The sequence below is a fragment of the Podarcis vaucheri genome (genome assembly GCF_965113315.1).
Source record: "Podarcis vaucheri genome assembly, chromosome: 6".
Taxonomy (NCBI): Eukaryota; Metazoa; Chordata; class Lepidosauria; order Squamata; family Lacertidae; genus Podarcis; species Podarcis vaucheri.
Window position 1 is genome coordinate 30,528,945 of NC_138764.1, and position 23,749 is coordinate 30,552,693.

General features: G+C 43.6%; 2 protein-coding genes across 6 annotated transcripts in view; one reads left to right on the forward strand and one right to left on the reverse strand.

The window, feature by feature from the left end:
• Positions 1-18,745, forward strand: part of SLC44A3 (solute carrier family 44 member 3) — an 84,730-nt gene extending 65,985 nt beyond the window's left edge. For all 5 annotated transcript variants that reach the window (XM_082227861.1, XM_082227860.1, XM_082227858.1 and 2 more), the window contains 6 exons: positions 2,894-3,050; positions 4,751-4,834; positions 8,832-8,969; positions 9,811-10,047; positions 11,735-11,830; positions 18,532-18,745. In XM_082227861.1, the coding sequence (XP_082083987.1) occupies positions 2,894-3,050; positions 4,751-4,834; positions 8,832-8,969; positions 9,811-10,047; positions 11,735-11,830; positions 18,532-18,543 (724 nt within the window). In that variant the 3' untranslated portion in view covers positions 18,544-18,745. The remainder of the gene's footprint in view (positions 1-2,893; positions 3,051-4,750; positions 4,835-8,831; positions 8,970-9,810; positions 10,048-11,734; positions 11,831-18,531) is intronic.
• Positions 18,746-19,977: 1,232 nt separating this feature from the next.
• Positions 19,978-23,749, reverse strand: part of CNN3 (calponin 3) — a 33,401-nt gene continuing 29,629 nt past the window's right edge. The window contains exons 6-7 of the mRNA XM_082227984.1: positions 22,265-22,411; positions 19,978-21,104 (exon numbers count right to left, since the gene is read on the reverse strand). Of these exons, the coding sequence (XP_082084110.1) occupies positions 20,757-21,104; positions 22,265-22,411 (495 nt within the window). The 3' untranslated portion in view covers positions 19,978-20,756. The remainder of the gene's footprint in view (positions 21,105-22,264; positions 22,412-23,749) is intronic.

Below are 23,749 nucleotides of genomic sequence, written 5' to 3' on the forward strand. Positions count from 1 at the left end.
GAGAGGTTGCATTTTAAGCTTCAGTTTATGATGAGTAAGGATGCAAATTCGGTACCTTTAAATGAGTGGCAGCGCAGCCGAGTGGGTATGGGCTGAAATCCCAACTCAGGCCTAATTTCATTGGTTGACACTGGGGAAGTCTGTAAAAATGGTAATAATACTCTTGCTGTTATTTCACGTTTATTTCGAATTAGAAATATATAGAAGGCAGCAAAGGATTGTTGGAGTGATAGTAGTGGGGGAAAGATGCATTGCTAGCTTCGCTTTCCATTAAAAAAATACAGTGCCTGAAAAGTGCTGGACCATATCATAAGATTGTAAAGTTCTCTGGTGCTATGGAATAAGATACCTCATGCTTGTATTTCACAGAGGAAAGGGAGCGTCATTTCACAAATATTTAAATATATTTTTATTACGTAGACAAATCCACAGTCAATTTTGTGAGTGTAGATTATTTTATTTACTTTATAACAGCACAAGGAACACGGCACATGCCACCATGAAACTATCTCAGCGAGCAGGAATTCAGCTGAGAAAATTCATGTTGTAAAAGTGTCTGCAACAGCATCAGGGGTATCTTCTTCTCTTAAGAGTCCTCTTAACAGCCGTGTGGTACTGCCCAGTTGAACCTAGCCCAGTGCAGTAACCATGTATCTCCACTGCCCAGTACTAACTCAGCATTCTTATTAGATGACTTCGATTTTTTCTCTGCAGTTGAGTGACGTTGTTTGGGTTGATATACCAGTTGATGACATTTCCTGAGCCATATTAGCTCTACCAGCTGTCTCTTATCTTGCATCTTTTTGCATTTTTGGTTCGATCTTAGATAAAAGGAAAGTCTTTGTTCTGTTTTTTGACCTGCTTAGAGCCCATAAAGCCGCAAAACATTATCAGAGCCTGTTCTCTTAAGTTTTCCTTGGCTGGAACCAGGCAGTTGAAGAATTTGTTATAGACTTATCCAAACACGCTTCAAAATTTACCATTTGACTACATTAATGAACACACTTTAGGTAATCTTACAAGTAAAAGGTAATCATACGAATACAATTCCTTCTTGTGCTTTCAGTAAGAAATTAATTATTAATAAATGCATAATCCTTGCCTTTTATGCATGTCATATGCTCAGTTAATATATTTTTTAATATATTCTGCAGTTATATTTTCTCTAGGTGTTTCACATGTAAGCATTTATGAAGAGACATTTGATTAAGCTAAATTCAAACCGAGATAAAGATCTATTTTAGAAACATAAGAATGATGACTTTTAGAAAGTATGTCAATGTAGTTATTTTACATAGAAATCCAGCACTTACCCCCAAACTGTTCCCCTGGCCTGAAGAACTGAAATGAATGCATACCATTTTCCTGGTATTTCCTATTGAAAATAATGTGGTGCATGCATATATAAATATAGCCTTATAGCTGTAGTGTAGCTATTACTGTGGAAAGGCTGTAGGGATTGTATTACTATGATACCTACCTAGGCTGATGTGGCTATGTCTATTTAAATTCCTGCTTAGGTGAAGATTTAATAAAAATATATTTACTGAACTTCAGTTTCATACTTCACCCATTGGCTCTTGTTCTTTTGCGAACACTGCTCCTATTTTGTAAAGGTCATGGCAGAAAACACTTGAAAAAGTGAACATTTTAAAGTGTGATTCTCATTTCATTCATTCTTGAGGCTTGTTTTGGATTCATATTAATGCAAGCTTGAACTCAAATAATACTTGAGAAGTATTATTGCCAATTAGACTCTGTTACAATTGTGCCCTGCGATTCCCATTAAGCTCACCTTCAAAAGCCAGCTCACAGAAATCTATGGTTTGATCTCTTTCCCCCTCCCCATCCATTATAATGCTACAGTCAATCCTAAGCAGTAAAGTCCTCATTTCACCATTAGCAGTACTGCATACCAGTTTTATAGTTTTTCAGAAAGGAGGCCTAATCTTATATTTAATAACTGAAGAGAAGAAGAATTAGAGTTTATAATGAAATGGCAAATAGGGACTAATCAGATTAGTGTAGAGGGAAAGAGATTAGCTAAAAACTGTATACTACAAATTTCATACCGGCTTTTCCCTGTTTAGAGCTCTATTAAAATCTTCTCCAGTTTTTAATTATTTGTTTACTTACAATAATTAGACTCCTAATAAAAAATGTTTCCAAGCGGGACACAGCATATTAAAAACAGGATAAAATTCACTAATCTTAAGGTCCTATAGAATAGAATCAAAAGCAGAAGCACTGTTTCCTGAATGTTTGCCTGAGTAAAAGCGTTTTTAATATGCCATAGGCAGTTGTAGCATATCAGGAGATAGTGTGTGCCATAACACTGAATGCCCTCTTATGTGTCCTTATCTATGCATATGTGTGGTTCTGGTCTCACTGGGGGCCACACCACTCTTTTTGCTGAAAGCAGCAGATCTGTTTACTCAAAAGATGGGTTCTCCTGTGCCCATCAGATTAGGGAAAGTGGTGACCATGCAAATTTCCCCAGGGCTCTACTAAGCATGTGAAACTGCATTTTCATTCAGGGAATTTCCTAAATGCGTGTGAAGATTAATTTCCATAGATTATTCCACAGTGTATTATTCAGAGAATAGGATGGGATAGCACAGTTGTTTTGAGTGGTTTGTAGCCCCCAGCACTGTCACATACATAGTGGAGCTTCTGGAATGGCAGGGTTGAGAACATGTAAATTATAATGGCCTTAAATATATATGCATCCAATTTGATGACACGTGGGCTCAATTCAGTTTTTCAAAGGTCAGTAGATACAGGACTTCCATCATAATTGGTTAACAAACTATGAGATGCCGATCCTAATAGCTATATTGTGTTTCGTTTTATTATCTGTGTAGTTTTACATGTTGTTGTTTTTTCATTCTAGAAATAAAAGAAAACCACCAAGTCATCCAGTCCTGTCTTCCATATCAATTCTTTTTTGTTATCATTTGGGAACAGTTGTGAAAGGGTCCTTTTTGATCACAATAGTGAGAGTCCCAAGGATTATTCTATTGTCAATTTATAGCATCCTGGAAAAAAAGGTAGGCTTGTACTTTAGTTTTGTAATGCCATCATATAGCAGTTAATGCATCAGGGAGCAGAAAGTAATGATATCTGAGCATCATTTCCCGCTCTTGTATTTATTTTTTACTTACTTATTTATTGAGCTTTATAGCACAATATCATCCCGATTCCAAATGTTCACAGCAGTTTACAAAGTTCAAGAAAGAACATTTCCATTGTGCAGTCTTAAAAGTCTCCACCCCTTAATGGCTTACCTATAACCTAGGGGTGAGGAACCTCTGACTTGTGTGCCTAATTAGTTCCCCACCCCTGCCTTCACCTCTGGAAACCAACCTAAACAGACAGACAAAAGAAGTATTTGACAAAAGAAGTATTTAGGGTTTCATGGATTAAAACTGGAACTATGAATTATGACTGTGAAGATAGTATGGAGCTAGTGGAATTATAAACACTAAAGTAATTCATTTTCCTCACACACCCTCCTTAGACACTAAGCTGCCACATTCTGAAGAAGCTAAAGCTTCTGAATAGTTTACAAGCACAAGACCATTTTGAATGTTGGGGACTGTTCAGGAAAAGGCTGATGGCACAAATCAAGAAAATGCAATGCTTATTACAGGAATTAATTTTAGATTTAATTCCTAATCCCCAGCATTTTTATTTTTAAAATATCCTGAATCCTTTAAACATTTTATTTACATTAAAATGATAAAAATATTTTGTGTTCTGCTCATCTCTGTCACATAATGTAGTTATTAAAAGAGCTTTTCTAGCTTTTATTTTCCCCTTCTAAAGGAGAATAAATAGTATTGAATGGCAGTGGCTTTTGTGATCTGTGCAGAATGTTGTAATAATGTATAGCAATACATTGGAGATCACTGCATAATTGTAAGACTAAGTTTCCCAGAAAGTCTGTGTTATGGGAATTTGATCTACAAATGAAGGAGACAAGATGCTGCTAAAACGTCTGCATCATAACAATGTTTCATTAAAAGTTGTAGTGATCTTTCCTATACAGAATGTCCTACTTTGCACTGAGGTCCTGTTTTCGGGTATCAATCCCAAGAACATAACAGGCTATCTAATACGCTGCTGCTGTTGCCGCTGCTAGTATAAACATTTATTTACTGCCTGTCTGAAGATCACATCCAAAATTATGTTTTTTATGGTCCACAGAGCTCCATGTACTGTACAACTGTCCTACAGGTTTTGCAGTTGCAACAGCTTTCTGTTGGAAGGAATTCCCCTTCTCCCCCCCCCCTTAAGAAATAAGACAATATGCAGCTGTCTGGGTGTCAAGCTGCAAACTATATTTGCTAAACACACAGCATTAAGCCTTTCTGTTTCTCTATATTCTAAGCAGATGGAAGCTTAACCAAAATTATCCACAGGCCTGATCTACATGTCTTGTTAAGGCACAGTTTGTCTTAAACCATAGTTTAATTGTGAATGTGCCTCCCCCTCATACATGGTGCCTGCAGTGTCTCGACTTGTCATGTTGTCCGAACCCAAACCATGGTATGTCTGTTTCAGAGAAAACACAAGAAATACGCCAGGACAAAACCAAGAACATAACACAACAGAGGTGGTAACTGCATAGCTGATGCAGAAGTACTTCACACTGCTTTCTGACAATGGGTGTCCTGGAAAAAGGAAAACTTAATTTGCAAATATGTTTCTGGCTTTGACAACTAATTAGTGCTGTTTCCCACTGCAGAAGAATAGATGTGCAAGATGCATATTCAAATGCTGCTGCTGCTGTTTCTGGTGCCTAGAAAGAGGCCTAAGATGCTTAAACCAGGTATGTTATATCAGTTGAAGTTACTGTATGTATAGATACTTGATTTTTTTAGTGGAAAAAAATCAGAATGAAAATGGAGGTTCTTTACAAAAATACTTCAAAAGGTATTTAATTTTTACTTGCTCAGTTTAGCATTAGTTCAGAAATGCTAATTCTGTTGGTCACTATCACAGCTGTATACTGTGACTGGCATGTTTGTCACAAAAATAAGCATTATCTACTACTATCGTCTTTGAGGAGTAAACAATTGTGTTCTTGGTTGATGCTACCACGTGAGATTTTTGTGCATGCTTCGCTATCCTTAGAGTCTGTTGGCTCTCAAAGCAGCTACAAAACAGATTAGTCCCAAGTTAGAGACAATTAGTTTATACTTATCAGCAATCTCTATCTTCATATATCCTTCTTGTTTTTTATTATGTTAAATCTTTGATGATATAAGTTATGAAAATGCATTTTTGAATGGCTGTTTATAGGATAACTGGGTGGTTTTGCTACTTAAAATTATGCTTGAAATTATTATTTAGAATGTTTTCTTAATGTTTCCTTGACACAATTATTTTATGGAGTTACGTAACTTCTCTTATCTATTTTGGGCTTTTTTAAAAAAAAAAAAAGACATGTGAATAAATAATCTGTGTAAATGCAAAATTGTAATTTCATGAATTCAGTCTGCTAGTCATACTAAATATTTAGTATCATCCTATTTTTGATGGTTTTAAGAAAGAACAATTAAGTCTAATCAGAAACTTCTGTAGGAAGATGCATTTTCCCTTATAGTCAGTCTCCTAGTTTTCCTCTAATTATCCCATTTTTTTCATACTTTGCTGTTGTGGATTTTTATTATTTAATTTATTTATTTTGCAGTAGTGATAAATTGAGGTTGTTAGGAATTGTAGTCTGGAGGATCTGGAGGCAGCATGCTGGTAAAAGCTGCACATGGATATGTGTCTCACTGAATAATTAATTAAGCAATTAAGCAATTTTTATTCTCTCTCGCCTTCAGCAAAACTGGTCTCATGGTAGCTACTCTATCTCTGTGAGATAGGTTAGTTAGGCTGAGAGAGAGTGGCTAGCTCAGGGGTCTGCAACCTTTAAGACAAAAAGAGCCACTTGTACCCGTTACCGAAGGAAAAACAACAACTGGGAGCCGCAAAACCATTGCGACATTTAAAACATATATATCTCCGGAGCCGCGATCTGACAGCAGGCGGGAAGGTGACATTGGGACGGTGCGTGACTAACGCACGCACCACCCCCATGCGACGTCACAGCCAGTACAGCGCCCGCCACAGTGGGGAGTGTCGGGGCGCACAATGCGCCTCCTCCCCTCGCTAGTATCCGCCCCGGAGCCGCGGCAAAGGTGTAAAAGAGCCACATGCGGCTCCGGAGCCGCGGGTTGCAGACCCCTGGGCTAGCTAAATGCCACACTTTAAGCTCTGGAGTTTTCAGCCTAGGTCTTCCTAATCCTCACTGTGCTATTGATTAAAGTTCAGTAAGATGGCACACAGATTATAAATGATGTACCATGCCGGAGCTGTGGTGTATTGTCCCTGGATATAGGTAGACTACTTACGACAGGTAGGCAGACTACGAATAGGAATAAAAGGGTGTCTGAATGAGCTGAACTATTATGTACCTGGGTTGGGACAATTCTGTATGTGGCATGGATTGAGACCAACCAGATTGTATGAGCAAACCAAAGAAGCTAAATACAATCACGTCTGACCAGCTTGTTTTTGGCTTCTTTTAAAAGAAGGTTTTGTTGCTATGGCTCTCCTCTTTTCACTGAGCTCATTTTTAATAGAGTCCTAGAATGGAAGACTGAATTCAGCTGTTACACAAAGTTGCAATTATTCTTCAGAAGCAGGAAACTTTAGGGCTTGGACCTGTGCCACAGGGCTTTTCTCATGAAGCTAACAGGTCAGTTTTTCCAAGACCCTTGACATTCATTCTGTGTTGTGAAGTACAGAGGGATGTTTTTTCCCCCCTAAGTACTTTTTTTTGTCTACTGTGCTATTTCAAAATATGTAAACAATCCCATTCCTTATTTATCTGTGAGAAATATAGTCTTTGGTTCCCAGGCACTGGAACATAGGGGCTGAATTTCTTCTAAAAGGGAGTTGTAGGATAGTAATTTATTTATTTATCACCTTCCAAGCAGACCTCAAGGCGTTGTGCAAAATGCAATAAAAACAGCTGAATCTCTCTCTCTCTCTCTCTCACACACACACACACACACACACACCAATAAAACCCCAACACAGGAAATAACAGCAGATATATCAGAGACCTATTCATCCAGCTAGGAAATCTTCTTAGAACAAAACTCTCTGTTTCCAGAAAGTTCAGATAGTGGGCGTCTGTTGTGTCTCGACAGGAGTGCTGCTCTGCAGAACAAGGCCCTGCTCTGAGTCTCGGTGAAGTGGGTTTCTGGTATCTTTAGAACTTGATGGAAAAGCTATATTGTAGACCACAGTGACTTACTGGGTATATAAAGGATTAAGTAGTCTCTCAAATGCTTTGGGTGTAAGTGTAACTGAATTGTCTGTGTTCCAGACTTTCTAGTTTGTACTGCCGTTGCAATTTTGGTTATCTTGGTCTATGGACTTGCGGTGAACATTATCTAGCAAAGGATTTAAGTCTTTAACAAAACATGTTAAAATTGTCAAAACGACAAAGAATCTTGTTAGTTTGTTTCAACTATGGCAGACCAACACGGCTACCTACCTGTAAAGAATCTTGTGTTATGTTAAGGACTAACAAATTGTTTTATTTGCTATGCTTGTTAGTTGCTTGTTACACAGAGGTGTCCAAGAGACTTAAAACATGTTTAAAAACATTATAATATTGACACATTCGTACTAAAATGCGTGCAATTTATAGAAAACCTACAACAACATCCCTACTGGCAGCACAGTAAAAGCAAATACATCATCATAATAGTCCATCAACAGCCTGGTGGGGGAGGAGTGAGTTATGCTTTTACCAGGCACCGTAAAGATGTCAGTGAAGGTACCAGGCAGATCTCAATAGGGAGAATGTTCCGCAGATGGGGGCTGCAGCTGACATAAGTTTTCATGGATTTCATTTCATCGGATATAAGTCCATGGAAATATATTTCAAAATAAATGGTCGATCTTTAAAGTGCCACAAGGATCTTAGGGTTTTTTTTGCTGCAACCAATGAACTCTGTCACCCCTTTAGAAATTGCTAAAGTAGTCAGCTACCAATAGAATTCATGTTTGCAAGTTACGTTTCATTTGATTTTTCTTCCACCTCCACTGCTGTATTAAGTGCAATGATGTACATTCATTAAATCAAAGCCCAAAACTTTCCTAATTATGAAAAGAAAATTCAAATTTGGGGCATAAATCTTAGTCTGAGCGACACTTTTCAGCAGATGCTGAGGAATTTTTCAGTTTCAAAAAAGCAAACTAACTGTAATGTATTCAAATCCCAAATAAATATGGAAAACTATAAATTCTTTTGGCAGAATCACTTTGCTCTCTGCTAATCTCTGTTAAGAATGCCAATATGAGATGGCTTTTTTAAAAATAGTTCAAGAATGATGTAATTCTTTTTCTTTTTCTCTAAACAAAATACGACTGCTTTCAGATGGCTGAAAAGAATAATTGTACACAGTTTCACACATTCCTCTTTCATTTATATACCCACTTTGTACTTCAGTAACTAAATCCTTGAGGAATGCTGGGCATTGATCTTCAGAGATTTAAAGAAAACTGTTTAATTTGTGGTAAGAGGTTTAGCTTTTTTTTTAAACTTTGTTAACCATTTCAGTTAAGAAGAAGTTCTATGGTTTTTGAAAATTAGGTTCAAAGATTATGCAAGATAGTTTTCATAGAATTATGGAATACTTTTGTCAAATCTGATTTTGAAGTAACTTTGGCTGGGTTAAGATTTCTACCTTCTACTGTACTTTTCATTCTCCTTCCTTCCTTTTTTAAAAAACCTAAACCAATTTACATTCTAATTACAGAATGCATACACAGCAACAACCATAAATGGGACATACTTTTGGACCTCAGCAGAAGATGCTGCTGTTATTTTATCAAAATGTTCAGCTAATGCCACAGCAATCAGCTGCTTCAGTGACTTTGTTATATTTCTAGGAAAGGTAAAACCTTATTATCACTGTGCCATTGATTATTAACTGAAAATACTGTCTTGTCAATATTTTGTGTAACAATGGAATTCAAAAATCTCAAAGCTCAGTTCTTCTCTCATGGCAATTAATATTGCTCCTTACTTGAAATCTCCCCTAATCAGTACAGTATAATATATAGAAATAAATAAGGATTCATGAGTGATGTTTATAGAGAAATAACAAAGTTTGAAATTTTTAAGTAAACAGGGAAGTCCTGTTTGAGTTGGGTTGGGCATTCTGCAATATTGTGACTTGGCATTATATGAGTTTGAGTTGCAGTGCCTTTCCTTTGCGCCCTCCCGGACTTCCTATTTTGTGTGAGTTAGGAGAAAACTAATACCCCACCTGAAGACATCTTAAGAATACCTTACAGATAAGGTCCTTTTGTGCACACTGTAGTTTCTCCAGTCCTGTTGTAGTAGCAAGCTGGCGAATTGTTGTGATGTTATAACTCAGAGGGAATCAGGCTGCACAAGGAGAGGAAGGAGATAATCGCACAAGCATAAGGCTTGTTCATGTAATGCCAAACCATAATTTGCCATTACATCTGAAGCAAGCATTGGAAAATGGTGCTGCTTTCCTCAAGCAGTTAATAGTCTTAATTTAAGATAATATACAGATAAGAATTAAAAAGAACAAAGCAAACAATTTTGCAAGCAGAGGGAAGGTTTGAAATAAGACATTCCCTGTAATCTTTTGAATGCAATAATCTCTAAATGCTAAATACACTTAAATGTTTTGGTCATCTTTGGTGAGTGAAGTCTGCAATAGCTTCTTCTGAAATATGGTCTCTACATTTATTTTCATACAGGTGTTTGTGATATGTTTCACAGTTTTTGGAGGTTTGATGGCATTTAACTACAACCGTGAATTACACGTTTGGGTAGTTCCACTGCTGCTGGTTGCTTTTTTGGCTTATCTCATCGCCCACAACTTCTTATCAGTATTTCAGACAATAGTGGATGCCCTATTGCTTTGCTTTGCTGTTGACAGAGAAACAAATGATGGATCTGCAGAGAAGCCATACTTCATGGACCAAGAATTAATGGTAAGCAGTTAGACAAAACTTTACCTTGGGCAAGTAAGCAGGCACTTCTGTAGGTCTGCTCACCCCGGGATAATCTTTGCCATGTCTTTGGCCACAGAGGTGGAGATGAGCCTGGTCTCAGTCACCTTCCTGGGGTTGGGGAGAGCTTCACTTAGAGGAGATGGAATTGAAGTTGCATCAGTGGTTCTGCCTCTGCCTTAAGGCTATGCAATAACAGTGAGGTGGGACTCTCTTCAGGCAACCCATTAGGTCCCTCCCCAGCATCCAGATCAGCTCCTTCTAGACAGGGTTCAACTCCACATTCTCACTCCAGTCCTTTGGAGTGAGAGCAGCCCTGCCAAGAAGTCTCTACAGGGCTTATGACAGAATCAGATTGGGTTTACATCCAGATAAGTGTGTGTAGGATTACTGTCTTAATATGATGTGCAGTACAATCTGGTGCACGTTTACTCAGATAATCCCTATTATGCTCAGTGGATTTTACTCCCAGGTGTTTGTAGGATTAAAGCCTTAAACAATTCCTTCTATTGTTGACATCCTGTGATGTATGTATGATTCTTTTGGGATGGTCTTTGGCTAAGGGGTTGGGCAGTTTCAAAAGTCTTTAAAGGTTCCTGCATACTTGGTTCTTGGTCTCTCTTACCTCCGTGCAAGGGGAGGAGAGAACTCTGTTGCAACAGAAAAATAAAGATCTGCCTTGCTTTCACTTCATCCTGCCTCCGCCCATTCATCTATGACCGATCATGGACCTGGGGGACTCAGTCCCTTGGGGAGTTGGGCAGTCCCACTTATTTTCAGTGTGTCCTCCTGCTAATATCTTTAGCATTTCAGCCTTAAGTACCAATTCTATATGTTTATAAAGATAAAATCACATTCATTTTAATAGGAGTTCCAGATAATTGTGCTTAGGAGTATGGTTTTAATTATATATTTTAAATATATACCAACATTTCTTGGTGTGAGAGTATGCAAGTGTTTGAGTAAAAAGTTGGTCCAGTAGAACATGAAATGCAAGGCCAACAGAACAGCACTGATATTTTCCTCAACTGTTCTTCTATCAAGAGGTCTAGAAAAGGACAACCAAATTGATCAAGGAGGTGGAGAAACTCCATGATTGTAACATTTGGGGCTTTCTAGTGTAGAAAAAAGATGACTTAAGAGGAGACGCAATCGAGGTGTATAAATTTATGAAGAAAGTGAATGCAAAAACAGCTTTCCTCCCTCATAAATATCCAATGAAGTTGAATATTGGAAAATTTAGGATGGGGGGGAAAAGTACTACTACACACACTGCATATTTAAACCATGGAATTCACTTTGAGAATGTGAAAGGCCACCTGGGTGGCTTTAAAAGATTAGACAAATGCATGGACAGTAAAGCTATATTCTGCCTCCACTGTTGGAGATAGCATGCCTCTGAATGCCAGCTGCTGGGAATCACTAGTGGGGAAAGTGCTATTGTGCTGAAGTCCTACTTTCAGGCTTCCCATAGGCATCTGGTTGGCTACTGTGACAACAGGATGCTAAAATAGTTGGGCCGTTAGCCTCATCCAGCAGGCGATTCTTATGTTCTTAAGGGCAGATATTTTCCTTTTGCAAATATCTGTATTACCGCAGAAAACATCAGCTTTGGCTAAAAAGAATCAGAAGTAGGTTGTCAGTCAACTGGTTGTTTTGTTCTTTGTAGAACTTTTTGGATCAGAGCAGCAGGTTTGCAGAGAACACACACGGAAATAAAAATATCCTTCATAACAAGGAATATGGCACAGAACTTCAGCCTATGGTAAGAAACAAGTAAATGCCATAATATATGGACATCAAATAACAAGGTTATTTTCTTTGCAGTACAAATGTATTTTATACTTTGTGTTTCCAGTACAGTACTTCTAGAGGGGGGAGGAGGATACTTTTGGAAGAATTATTCCTAATTTCAGAGTGGGATATTTTGCTCGTGTAAGCAGAACACGCTTTAGCATCATCTTTCTGTTTGAAAGCCAAGCATAGTGGGTACATGAGCATAGCGCTACTGTCAGAGCTGCTACCAGGTCCCAGCTCACATAGGACCACGCCACACAGCGTCCACTTTAAAAGAGTCTTTATTGAGTTACAGGTTTCATTTCCGAACTGCAGCGTGCAGCTCTACACCTTCTGCCCTAGGTCGGCGAAGACCCATCTGAGTCCCCGCCTCTTGCACACCAGCTTAATACCCTAGCCTTGCTCCACCTCCTTCGCCTCTCCCTACGTCTCTGGGTCCTTCTGCCCCCCTGGGACTCCTCCCTTCTACTCTCCTCTGACGCTGACCCCCCTGATCCTTCCGCTTCCTTTCGGCGGGCTTTGGGACCTGGCTCACTCTCCGGGCTGCTTACTGCTCCAGCTTCCGCTGCATTTGAACTTGGCGCGCGCGCCCAACTCTCTACTTTCCTCTTGACCGTTGCCTCGCTCTCTGAGGAGGGCGTGACCACCCCTGACTCGTGCCCTCCCTCCTGCTGACGGCCTCCGGAACCCGATGCCTGGCTGCCTTCCTCCCTGCTGCTCTCAGTCTTGAGCGTGGGTCCCGACTTCCAGCTGCTGCTCTCTGAATCTCCTCTGTTCCCTTCCTCCTGGGGTGTCCCCCCGGATCCCCCCCTTGCTCTGCTCACTGGGGCTCCCTTTTGGGAGTCCTCTGACTCACTGCTTAGGCTTGGAGATCTCGGTTCGTCATCATCACTCATTCTCCCTTCGGCTTCCTCCCCCTCGCTCTCTGTTTCCACCCTTCTCTGCGTCTCTGCTTCTGAACCCCTGACATCCATCCCCCCCTCGAAGCCCCCCCTTCCCCCCTCCCCGCTGTCAGGTGTGGGTGCTGGGTGCTCCATCATCATGGGAGGGAATGCTGGATACAGGTCGCTCCCCGTGGGTGGCCGCCAACTGAAGACCTCCGAGTCTTCCCCCTCGCGGTCGTCGACGTTGACTTGTTGCTCTTCCATCTCTGTACCGCCGTGCTCGAACCCGAGGTCCTCCCCGAACACGTCCATGTCAGTCTCTGCGTCGGTCGCTCGACCTGGCATCTCCAGCCACTTCCTGCGCCATTGCTCCTCTGGTCGATCGTCCCACCAATACGAGTTGCCTGATGCCGAACCTGCCGGTGAACCTTCTGGGGAACGGGTGCTCCGTGCGGGTTCCCCTTCTGAGTCGAATCCATGGAACGTGCTGGAAGAAAGTGTGGGTGTGAACAACCAGTCGTCGAAGAAGCTCGCTGGCATGGGTTTGTGTGGGAAGAGGGCATGAAACTCGTCCTTGAGCAGGGGGTCCTCCAAAGCGTAGTCTGGTACCCAGCTATTGGCGCTGGCCCGGGTGCCCTCTCTGGCTAAGAGGTATTCGACTCCCTCTTCCCCCCATCTGGAGTCCAAAATCTCCGTGACCTCGTTGATGTGGTCCTGGTGCTTCACCTCCCGCGTCTCCGTCCGTTCCCGGAGCGGACTTGGCGCCGTCCCTGGCTCCTGGAACCTGTGAGGTGCCTTGTAGGGAGTGAGCACCGACCTGTGGAACACCGGATGCATTCTGGAACCCTCCGGCAGCGCCAGTCGGAAGGCTACCGGGTTGATCTGCGCTTCGACTTGGTACGGACCGATCTGCTTGTGCCCCAACTTCTTCTTGGCAAGTGACCTGGTCGGCACTGCGTGGGCTGCCAACCAGACCCAGTCTCCCACATGGATCACTTCGCCAACCCGCCTGTGCTTGTCAGCTTGCACCTTGTAGGCGTGCTTAGCTAGCTCCAGCTGCCGTCTGAGTTGATCGTGGACCGCCTGCAGCTCTGACGCGAACGCGTCCGCCGTCTGTGGTTCTCCTTCCCCCACTCTCTCCAGTCCCGGGAAGGTTCTGGGATTCCTCCCATTGTTGGCAAAGAACGGCGTCACTCCTGTGGACACGTGCTTCGTGTTGTTGTAAGCGAACTCGGCTAGCGGCAGGTAATCCACCCACGTCGCAGGCTGTTGATTGGCATAGCATCTCAGGTACTGCTGCATGATGGCATTGACCCTCTCTGCTTGCCCGTTGGTCTGCGGGTGTCTTGCTGATGCCAGATTGACCTTGACATTTAGAAAACCCATCAGCTTCTGCCAGAAAGACGAGATGAACTGGCGTCCGCGGTCGGACAGGATAGACCGTGGCAGGCCATGCACTTTGAACACGTGATCTATGAACAGTTTGGCGGTTTGTTCCGCCGTGGCCACCTTCGCACACGGAATGAAATGTGCCATCTTGGTGAACAAGTCCACCACCACTAGCACAGCTGTCTTGCCTCTCGAGCTGGGTAAATCCGTCACAAAGTCCAGGGCCACCCTCTCCCACGGTTCAAACGGTGTTTGCAGCGGTTCTAACAGTCCCGCCGGTGGTCTGTGTACCGGCTTGGCCCTCTGGCAGGTGTCGCACCTCGCGACGTAGTCCGCGACCTCTCCTCTCAGCCTGGGCCACCAGAAGTCTCTCGCGACTAATTCCATCGTTTTCTCTGTGCCAAAGTGACCGGCCGTGGGTGCGTCGTGCAACTGTTGCAGTACCTTGGCGCGAAGGTCGTCTCCTGGTACATAGACAGCCCCTTTGCGTAGGAGCAAGCCGTCCCGCACCTGGAACTCGTCCGTGGTAGCCGTGCCTCTGAGCAGTTCCGCCATCTTGTCTTGCGCGAATGAGTCGTCCCGCAATGCACGTCGCACCGCATCCAGGTCTACTGTAGCTGAGGCACACGCCCACGCCGTCGGTGCGAAGATGTGCATGGCCGCCGCTGGCGTCACCTCTTCTAGGTATTGCGGTTTTCGGGACAGTGCATCCGCCATGATGTTGGTGTCGCCTGGGACGTACTCTATTCGGAAATTGAAGTCAGCAAAGAACTCCGCCCAACGTATCTGCCTCTGGTTCAGGAACTGAGCCGTGCGCCAGTGCTCCAGATTCTTGTGGTCCGTGCAGACCTGCACCGTGTGCTTGGCGCCGATTAGGAAGTGCCTCCACGCCTTGAAAGCTGCATGAATGGCCAGCAACTCCCTGTCCCAGATGGTGTAGTTCTGCTCCGACTTGCTGAGCTTTCTGGAGTAGAACGCTCCCGGCCGCCACACCCCCTGCGGGTCTCGCTGCAGCAGGACAGCTCCCACGGCTCTGTCTGACGCGTCTGTCTCCACCCTCAACGGTTTACTGGGGTCGATATGCAGCAGTTGCTTCTCCGATGCGAAGAGATGCTTGAGCGCTTGAAAGGACTGTTCCGCCTGCTCCGTCCAGATGAATTTCTTTTTTTTGGAGCTGAGCGTGTCCGTAATTGCTGCCGTCTGCATCGCGAACCCCTTGATAAACTTGCGATAGAAGTTGGCGAAGCCGACAAACCGCTGGACCTCCTTCCGGTTGCGCGGGCTCTTCCAATCCAATACCGCACGAACCTTGGTGCTGTCCATGGCTATCCCCTTGTCCGACAACTCGTATCCCAGGAAATCCACCTCCGTCGTGTCGAACTGGCACTTCTCCAGCTTGGCGTACAGTCTATGTTGTTGCAACCTGCTGAGCACCTCCCTCACGTCTCGGTCGTGAGCTTGCTGCTAGTCAGAGAAAACCAGGATGTCATCCAGGAAGCAGACGCATGTCTTGTAGAGGAGTCCCTCCAACACGTGATGCATAAAAGCTTGAAAACAGTGAGAGCCATTTTGTAATCCAAAGGGCATAACTCTGTATTCGTAGGTGCCCAGCGGTGTGAACATGGCCGTCTTCCACTCATCGCCCTCCCGCATGCGGATGAGATTGTACGCCCCTCGCAGGTCCAACTTGGTGAACACGCGTCCCTTGCGCACCGTCGCGAGGAGGTCGTCAATCCTGGGCATGGGGTAATCAGACGGTTTGGTCATCTGGTTCAAAAGGCGGTAGTCCACAACGAGTCTTTTTTGGGGCGTGTCTTTCTTTTTCACGAAGAAAACGGGACTGCCCCCCACTGCCTTGGACTCTCTGATGAAGCCACGCTCCAGATTATGCTCGATGAAGTGTTTGAGTTCCTGCATTTCATCTTCAGACATGGAGTATAGCCGCCCCTTCGGCAGCGTCGCCCCCGGTAGGAGGTCAATCTTGCAGTCATATGGCCGGTGAGGGGGTAGCTTGTCCGCCTCCTTCTCGCAGAAGACCTCCAAAAAGCTCGCGTATTTGTGGGGGACCGCTTGCAACGTTCCCAACTGCAGTTGTGATTCCTCCTCCTCTCCCTCCCGTCGGGGCAGGATGCAGTGTTCTGCGCAATAAGAGGAGCCGAAGATCAGTTGTCTCTGGTACCAAGCCAGTGTCGGACTGTGCCTGTCCAGCCAACTCATGCCCAACACAATGGGCGTGTCCGACAGTTGGGTGACATTAAAACTGATGACTTCCCTGTGGTTGCCAAGGCGCATCACCATCGGTGGCGTCTGCTTCACCACCTGCCCCCCTAGCAACTCTCTGCCATCCACTGTGACGACTTGCAGGGGCAGAGTGGCAGGCAATAGCTGTATAGCGTGCTGCTCCACAAAGCTCTGCGCTATAAAGTCTGCGTTGCTTCCAGAATCCACAGAAAGCGGCACTTCGATAGTGACGCCGTCGGGTAGCTGGAGAGATGCTGTGAGCTGCACTACTGGTTTGGGTGGGAGGGGATCCGTGGGTTGCAATATCGCTGGGGACTGCTTCACAGATGCGTCTGGCTGGGCCCCAGTGCCTCCGTCTCCAGCCAGACATCGTCGTTTCCCTGCTGTGGTTCTCCTTGCTGCGTTGCTGCAGTCACCATTGCTGAGGCTGCAGTGTGCTTGTGGAGCCTCCGGGGACACTCCTTCGCCAAATGGCCTGGATCCTCGCAGATGTAACACTTCCTGTTCCCTCTAGGAGGCTTCGCTTTCACTGCTGCCGTACTGTCAGAGCTGCTACCAGGTCCCAGCTCACATAGGACCACGCCACACAGCGTCCACTTTAAAAGAGTCTTTATTGAGTTACAGGTTTCATTTCCGAACTGCAGCGTGCAGCTCTACACCTTCTGCCCTAGGTCGGCGAAGACCCATCTGAGTCCCCGCCTCTTGCACACCAGCTTAATACCCTAGCCTTGCTCCACCTCCTTCGCCTCTCCCTACGTCTCTGGGTCCTTCTGCCCCCCTGGGACTCCTCCCTTCTACTCTCCTCTGACGCTGACCCCCCTGATCCTTCCGCTTCCTTTCGGCGGGCTTTGGGACCTGGCTCACTCTCCGGGCTGCTTACTGCTCCAGCTTCCGCTGCATTTGAACTTGGCGCGCGCGCCCAACTCTCTACTTTCCTCTTGACCGTTGCCTCGCTCTCTGAGGAGGGCGTGACCACCCCTGACTCGTGCCCTCCCTCCTGCTGACGGCCTCCGGAACCCGATGCCTGGCTGCCTTCCTCCCTGCTGCTCTCAGTCTTGAGCGTGGGTCCCGACTTCCAGCTGCTGCTCTCTGAATCTCCTCTGTTCCCTTCCTCCTGGGGTGTCCCCCCGGATCCCCCCCTTGCTCTGCTCACTGGGGCTCCCTTTTGGGAGTCCTCTGACTCACTGCTTAGGCTTGGAGATCTCGGTTCGTCATCATCACTCATTCTCCCTTCGGCTTCCTCCCCCTCGCTCTCTGTTTCCACCCTTCTCTGCGTCTCTGCTTCTGAACCCCTGACAGCTACGTTCTGATATGTAATCTTCCCAGACCATATTAGGTATATACCAGAGGATTAGGCTGCCATGACCTGTTTCTTCAATGTCGCTACATTCTTCCATTGAATAATGTAATTTTCCTTAAGCTGTATACTACATATTTACCATAAGAAAGGAGGGGTACTATCTACTTGTGTGTTAATGAGATCAAGTTTTAAAATCAGCAACAAAAACAGCACTAACCAATTGCTGTTTTCCCTGTGCCCCCTCTTTTACATGGGCATCTTTAAGGTAGTGCACAGATAAAGTATATAATATGTAGTTTCTCCTAAAAATAGTAGCAGCATCTTTAAAATGTTTCTGACATAATTTCACTCTAGTGTCCACTTAAAAAAATAGAATTTTTGAAACAAACTAGTGTATCTGTAGCATAATTGACTTGAGTTTTTTAAAAATTGGGGTTTTTTCTGAGCATGGTTTTTACAGTAGCAGCCATCTTTTTTCTGCCAAAATAGTTTTTGCCAGGAAAGAAAAACTGCACGTAGTGCTCATGTTGTAAGCCCTGACAGAGCTTAGGCTCTTGCATATTTTTTCTTTTCAGAACTTTCTGGTGCATGGAAATAAGCCAGTCAGGCAGTCTGGAAGTGTGGTTTTAAGTTTATTCTGTTTATGACTGGCTGTACTTGGCTTTCTCATTGTATGTGGGTCTTTGAGTATTTTTGCCAAAACAAAAGACACACGTACGCCAGCAGAATAATCTGAAGTATTATTTCTACGCCAATCTTTCTCTTTTTATCTCTTCATATGCTTTGTGTTGCTTTACAGACTTTGTCTTACCATTATGACTAATCCAATGCATTTTTCATTTTTCCTAACTATAGGCCAGAACTTGAGATGGTTCTAAAAGTACACAGCAAAATTCAGATAAAAGTGAAGGTTACGAATATTTTGAGATAAATTATCTCCTAAATCAGTTTGTACCTCTTGCACTGGAAGAGATGATCAACTCACTCTAACTCTGTGAAAAACTAAAAAAATCATTATGTATGGTTTTATTGAAATAGTATTTAAAGATGTTTTATACTAATTATCAAATCTGCTGTAAGTTTTTTGCACTTCGACATGATAAAACTGTCTTTTTGGTATAAAGCCCCTTAAGAAAGCACAATGAAATTGATTCAGCAACTTTTATATAAAAGTAACTCACAATTTACGTGTATTTAATTTGTGTGCATTCAGTTTTATGCACTTGGCAAAAAAACTGTAGAAAAAAATTAAATGGGGTTGGTGTCTGAGGAAAAGACTTTGGCAATCCCACCTGCCATTGAACCCAATGTGTTTTTATTACACTTGATTTTGGCTTTGCATCCTATCCCTGGAATGTAGGCACAGCGTAAGTTGGGAGTCACCTGTATACAATGCAGCCTGGATAACATCTAAACTGTGAATAATCATGTCATAGATTAAGAAGCAGTGCTAGTTAGAGGGTCCCCTATGGTAAGGAGTACGTTGTAGAATCATGTTATCTAGGAATTTTTGGTAATGTTCATATGATTAGGTTCCTTCCATTGCAGTCCTTTATGGAGAACATTGAGCATGTCCTAAATTAACAAAACCATTGATGTCCTGAAGAACAATTGTATCCTGCAAAGGAGAATCAGTGATCAGTCAAGAAGGCAAGTCTTTAACAACAAAGACCAAGAGGTTGGGAATATGTGCTGTATGCATTCCTTTTATTTTGGCATCCTTCAAGGGACAAAGCCTCATTAAATTAGACATATCTATAGGCGCTATCTGGGTAAGTAATTGTACTATTTCTATACAAGAGTATTTTATGATAAACTTATGTTCCATTACATCAAATGATGATCCCCAACTACTAGTAGTCTGTTTGCTAAATGAGTAGTCATTTTCTTTGTGTGCAGAGGGCAAGATGCAGCCTGACCCTCTACTGGTTTGCATATTAAGTTATGTGGCACACAACTCAGACAAGCCCTTATTTCCCAAAGAACATCTGCATAACAGGCCTTTTCCCCCTTTCTGAGCAAAACCACCTCTTTAAAGTCTCAAAAGTATACTGCTGTCTGCAAGTAAATTTTGCCTTGAATCTCTCTGGATTCTAAACTTTTGGCAATGAACTCTCTTTTACAAGTAAAAGTTATAAGCAGCAAGGTAGAATCAACATGAGTGCATTATTTCCAATCTCCAATGAATTGTTTTGTTGAAAAGGAAAGAATACGTTTTGGATAAGTTATAAACAAAGGGACAGTTGTAAATGTTTTCTGTAATTTGAATTTTGTATTTAATAACACAAGTTATCACATGCCTCCAAGAAAACAACATTTATTTATAAAAAATACAACAAGATCGGTTTATGATGAGAAATGTGGCAATAAATACAATTCAAAGAAAAGGCAATTCTACATGGATACATTATGGCACAGAAATAAAAGTCAACGCACCATAAAAACATGGAGACTTCTGTGGGCTCAGAATTTATACAAGCTCCCTTTTTAAGCAAGACAGCTCTTTTTCTATAAGCTTGGTCAATTTAGATATTGGAATGGAACACACACAATCACAAATGCACATTTATTATGTCTACTGTGAGTTTAGAGGTTAGCAAGCAAGTACTTATGAACAGACAGAAATATTGCAGGTAATAAGCCACAACCTCAGTTTTTGTGGCATGGTCCACAATTAAGTCTTACAGTTTTCCACATAATGGAACTGTAAATAAAAACATTTTTAAAAAAGGAAAGGGCTGATATAGTATGTAAAATGCTCATTTCAGAACAAGGTTGTAAAAAAATGCATAGTTTTTATTATTAAAAGACTTGGCTGTATAAGAGAACTCCCCCTTTCACAGTATTCCTTTTTACTTCATATGCAGTTATTGTTATGCTGTAGACTGCAACTGTTACAGCACTAAAGGCAACTAGAGAAGGAAAGGGCAGAGAAAGGAAAAAGGAATGTTATGTAAGGCAATTATTTCCTTAGGTACATGAAGCATAATGTGTAAAGAAGACGGGTAACAATTCCACAAGGCTAGTTTCGTTCTTTACTGAATAAAATAATAAACTAATACTGAGCTTTTGAGGCAAATCTAATAATCAATGCCCTGGTCACTGTACTGACCGTGATAATCTCTCTGATATTCATCTTGGTATTCGCCGTGATAGTCATCTGGATATTCTGCCTGATAATCGCTATCGCTGATTTCTGACCCATTAGTTCCTGTTCCTTGACTTCCATTATGAATGACAGGTTCTGTTGGTGCAGCACAATACTTTGGATCATATACTTGCCGTCCAAGCCCATAAACGCTCATCCCTTTCTGGGAAGCCACTTTGTTGGTGCCCATTTGTAGTGAAATAGTGGTGTTGTCCATGGGTTGTAATGTGAGCTTCTGGTCATAAATGTCTCGTCTTGTACCTGGTGCAAGCATCCCTGCCTAAAAACAAAGGGTTTAAAGCAGTTTGAACAGCATTGGGACTTTTAAAATAATAATGAGTGATGGCAGGAATGCACGTGTGCATAACATTTTCCAGATACTAAGCTACTCAGCATGGAAGTCTCCTAAGTGAGATTCAGCAAGCAACAGACTCCTCATCCCATCACAGAAATCAGAATAAAGCACATTAGGAAGAAGCTATGGGTGCATGCTGAGGATCTTCGCAATTTGGTATGTGTATTGCAAGGATGAAGAGCATCCTAAGTGATTATAAACTGGGTAAGGAATTGCACAGCCTCTTTGATTATTCTGAGCTGCAGGCTACATCTTACCCCAAAGCTATTTAACTTCTATATGAAGCTGTTAGGAGCAGTCATTAGGAATTTGCAGCACAATGTCACCAGTATATGTTGATATCTATTGTGGGTTAGCAGGTCTCAAGTTCAGGAACTGGGTCATATTGCCTTTTCTGAATAGGGTTGCACTCCCCTTGAAGGAGCAAGTTTGTAGTTAGGAAGTACTCATTGAATTGTGTTTGTCAGCAACTGCAAAGCCCCCTCGCACAGCTTCTGTCCTATGTGTAAAGCAGACTGTGCTCCCACACATTAGCTGATGCACATCTTGACCAACCAGGATTTACCTCTGTGTGAGAGAGCTGGTTTCAGGGAACTCTCATGCACTGGAACCCAGTGCTAAACAGGGCTGACCTTGTACATCAGCTGATATGTGGGGTCCATCCAGTTTGATCTAGGTGTGAGAGAGCTCACTAGAAGAAACTCATGTACCTGAACCTGCCAAGCTTCAAAGAGGATTACATTGGACCAGCTGCCACAATGAAGAAAAGCTTCCTTTTAGCAGCACCTTGCTGCCATAGATGCTCTGAAGTCTCAACTTTCAAAGTTATACCCACCAATCATAATTGGCCCTTTAGGAAGATCCTGGTAAGAATCTGGCCCACGGATCAAAAAAGGTTATTCCCCCCCCCCCCCAATGCTACAGATTACATTATTCTAATGCACACAGAAATGGTGTGGAAGCTGCAGCTAGTGCAAAATGCTGGTCTAGAAATATTTTAAAATAAATAAAATACCAAACAATGAAAGATAAAGTTTAGGACTGCAGAAACTAATATCTTAAATATGAAAGTAACTTTTGCTTACCTGACTAGCCCCTTTGTTAGTACCCATCTGCAGGCTTATTGTTGTCTGGTCAAATGGTTTATCAGTTTGCATCTTTGGATCATAGAGATGTCTCCTAGTCCCATAGGCAGTCATGCCTGCCTGGCTGGCACATTTATTGGTTCCCATCTATAAAGAGAATGAGGATCACTTGAAGAAAGGAGTTCTGATTGAGAACTACCATAAGTAAATGTACTATACTAGGCCAGTGTATTGAAGAATGTAACATATATAAGTTGTGGTGGTGTGCTCAGTGCAGGGAGTTCCTGGTCCCCAGGGAATAAGTCCATTTCCTTCAGATAGCAGACCTTAGAAGGTGAGAGAAACAGAGAGGAGACCTTCAAATACACGGTAGGAGCATCCTGCTCCTAGAGCTAACAGCTCTTCTGCAGAATGAAGTTCTTAGGGCAGGGCATGGGAAATGATCCTTTAAGAGGGGACATGTTACTTAGTGACTTCCCTAACTTGTCTGAAGGTTGCAGACATCACATATTGTCTAAATAGTATGGGAGAGCAGTCATGGTACACATTGTCACCAACAACCTTGGGAAATGTTTGTTAGGCATGTTATAATCCAAGATCTCTGAGGAAAGGAAAACAGGGTTTATTAGAGTAATGTTAATCTATGTGTCAAAGCAGGCATAGAGTCAACTCAACTACCGTATTTTTCGCTCTATAGGACGCACTTTTTCCCCTTCAGAAATGAAGGGGAAATGTGTGTGCGTCCTATGGAACGAAGAAGCCATAGCCCCGTGACCCTCTCCCGGCTGGAGAGGTGGCGCGCGGCTATGGCAGGAGCCTCTTTAGCCGCACACCACTTCTCCAGCTGGGAGAGGGTCGCGGGGGGCTTCTTTAGCTAAACAAGCCCCCCGAGACCCTCTCCCGGCTGGAGAGGTGACACGTGACTATGGCAGAAGTCTCTATAGCCGCGCACCACCTCTCCAACCGGGAGAGCGCGCACGCGGCTAAAGAGGCTCCTACCATAGTCGCGCATCACCTCTCCAGCTGGGAGAGGGTCGCGGGGGGCTGCTTTAGCCGCGCGCACGCTCTCCCAGCTGGAGAGGTGACGCGCGACTACGGCAGGAGCCTCTATAGCTGCGTGTCACCTCTCCAGCCTGGGGAGCGCGCGGGGGGCTATGGCAGGAGTCTCTCCGCTGCGCGCCTTTCCCCACTCCCCGAGCTGCTCTTTGGGGCTGGTGGTGGGCTTCCCCCTGCCAGCCCCAAAGAGCAGGTCAAAAGGAACCTGAAGCCTGGAGAGCGAGAGGGGTCGGTGGGCACCGACCCCTTTCGCTCTCCAGGCTTCCAAGGTAGCCGCCTGAAGGCGACTGAACGCACCTTAAACGGCACCTTGTTTTAGAGGGGGAAAACAAGAGGGGGGAAATTCTCCCCCTCTCTGCGCGTCTCCTGCCGCTTCGCTGAAGGGGTGCTGGGCAGAGAGGGGCAGATTTTTTTTTTCTTGTTTCCCCC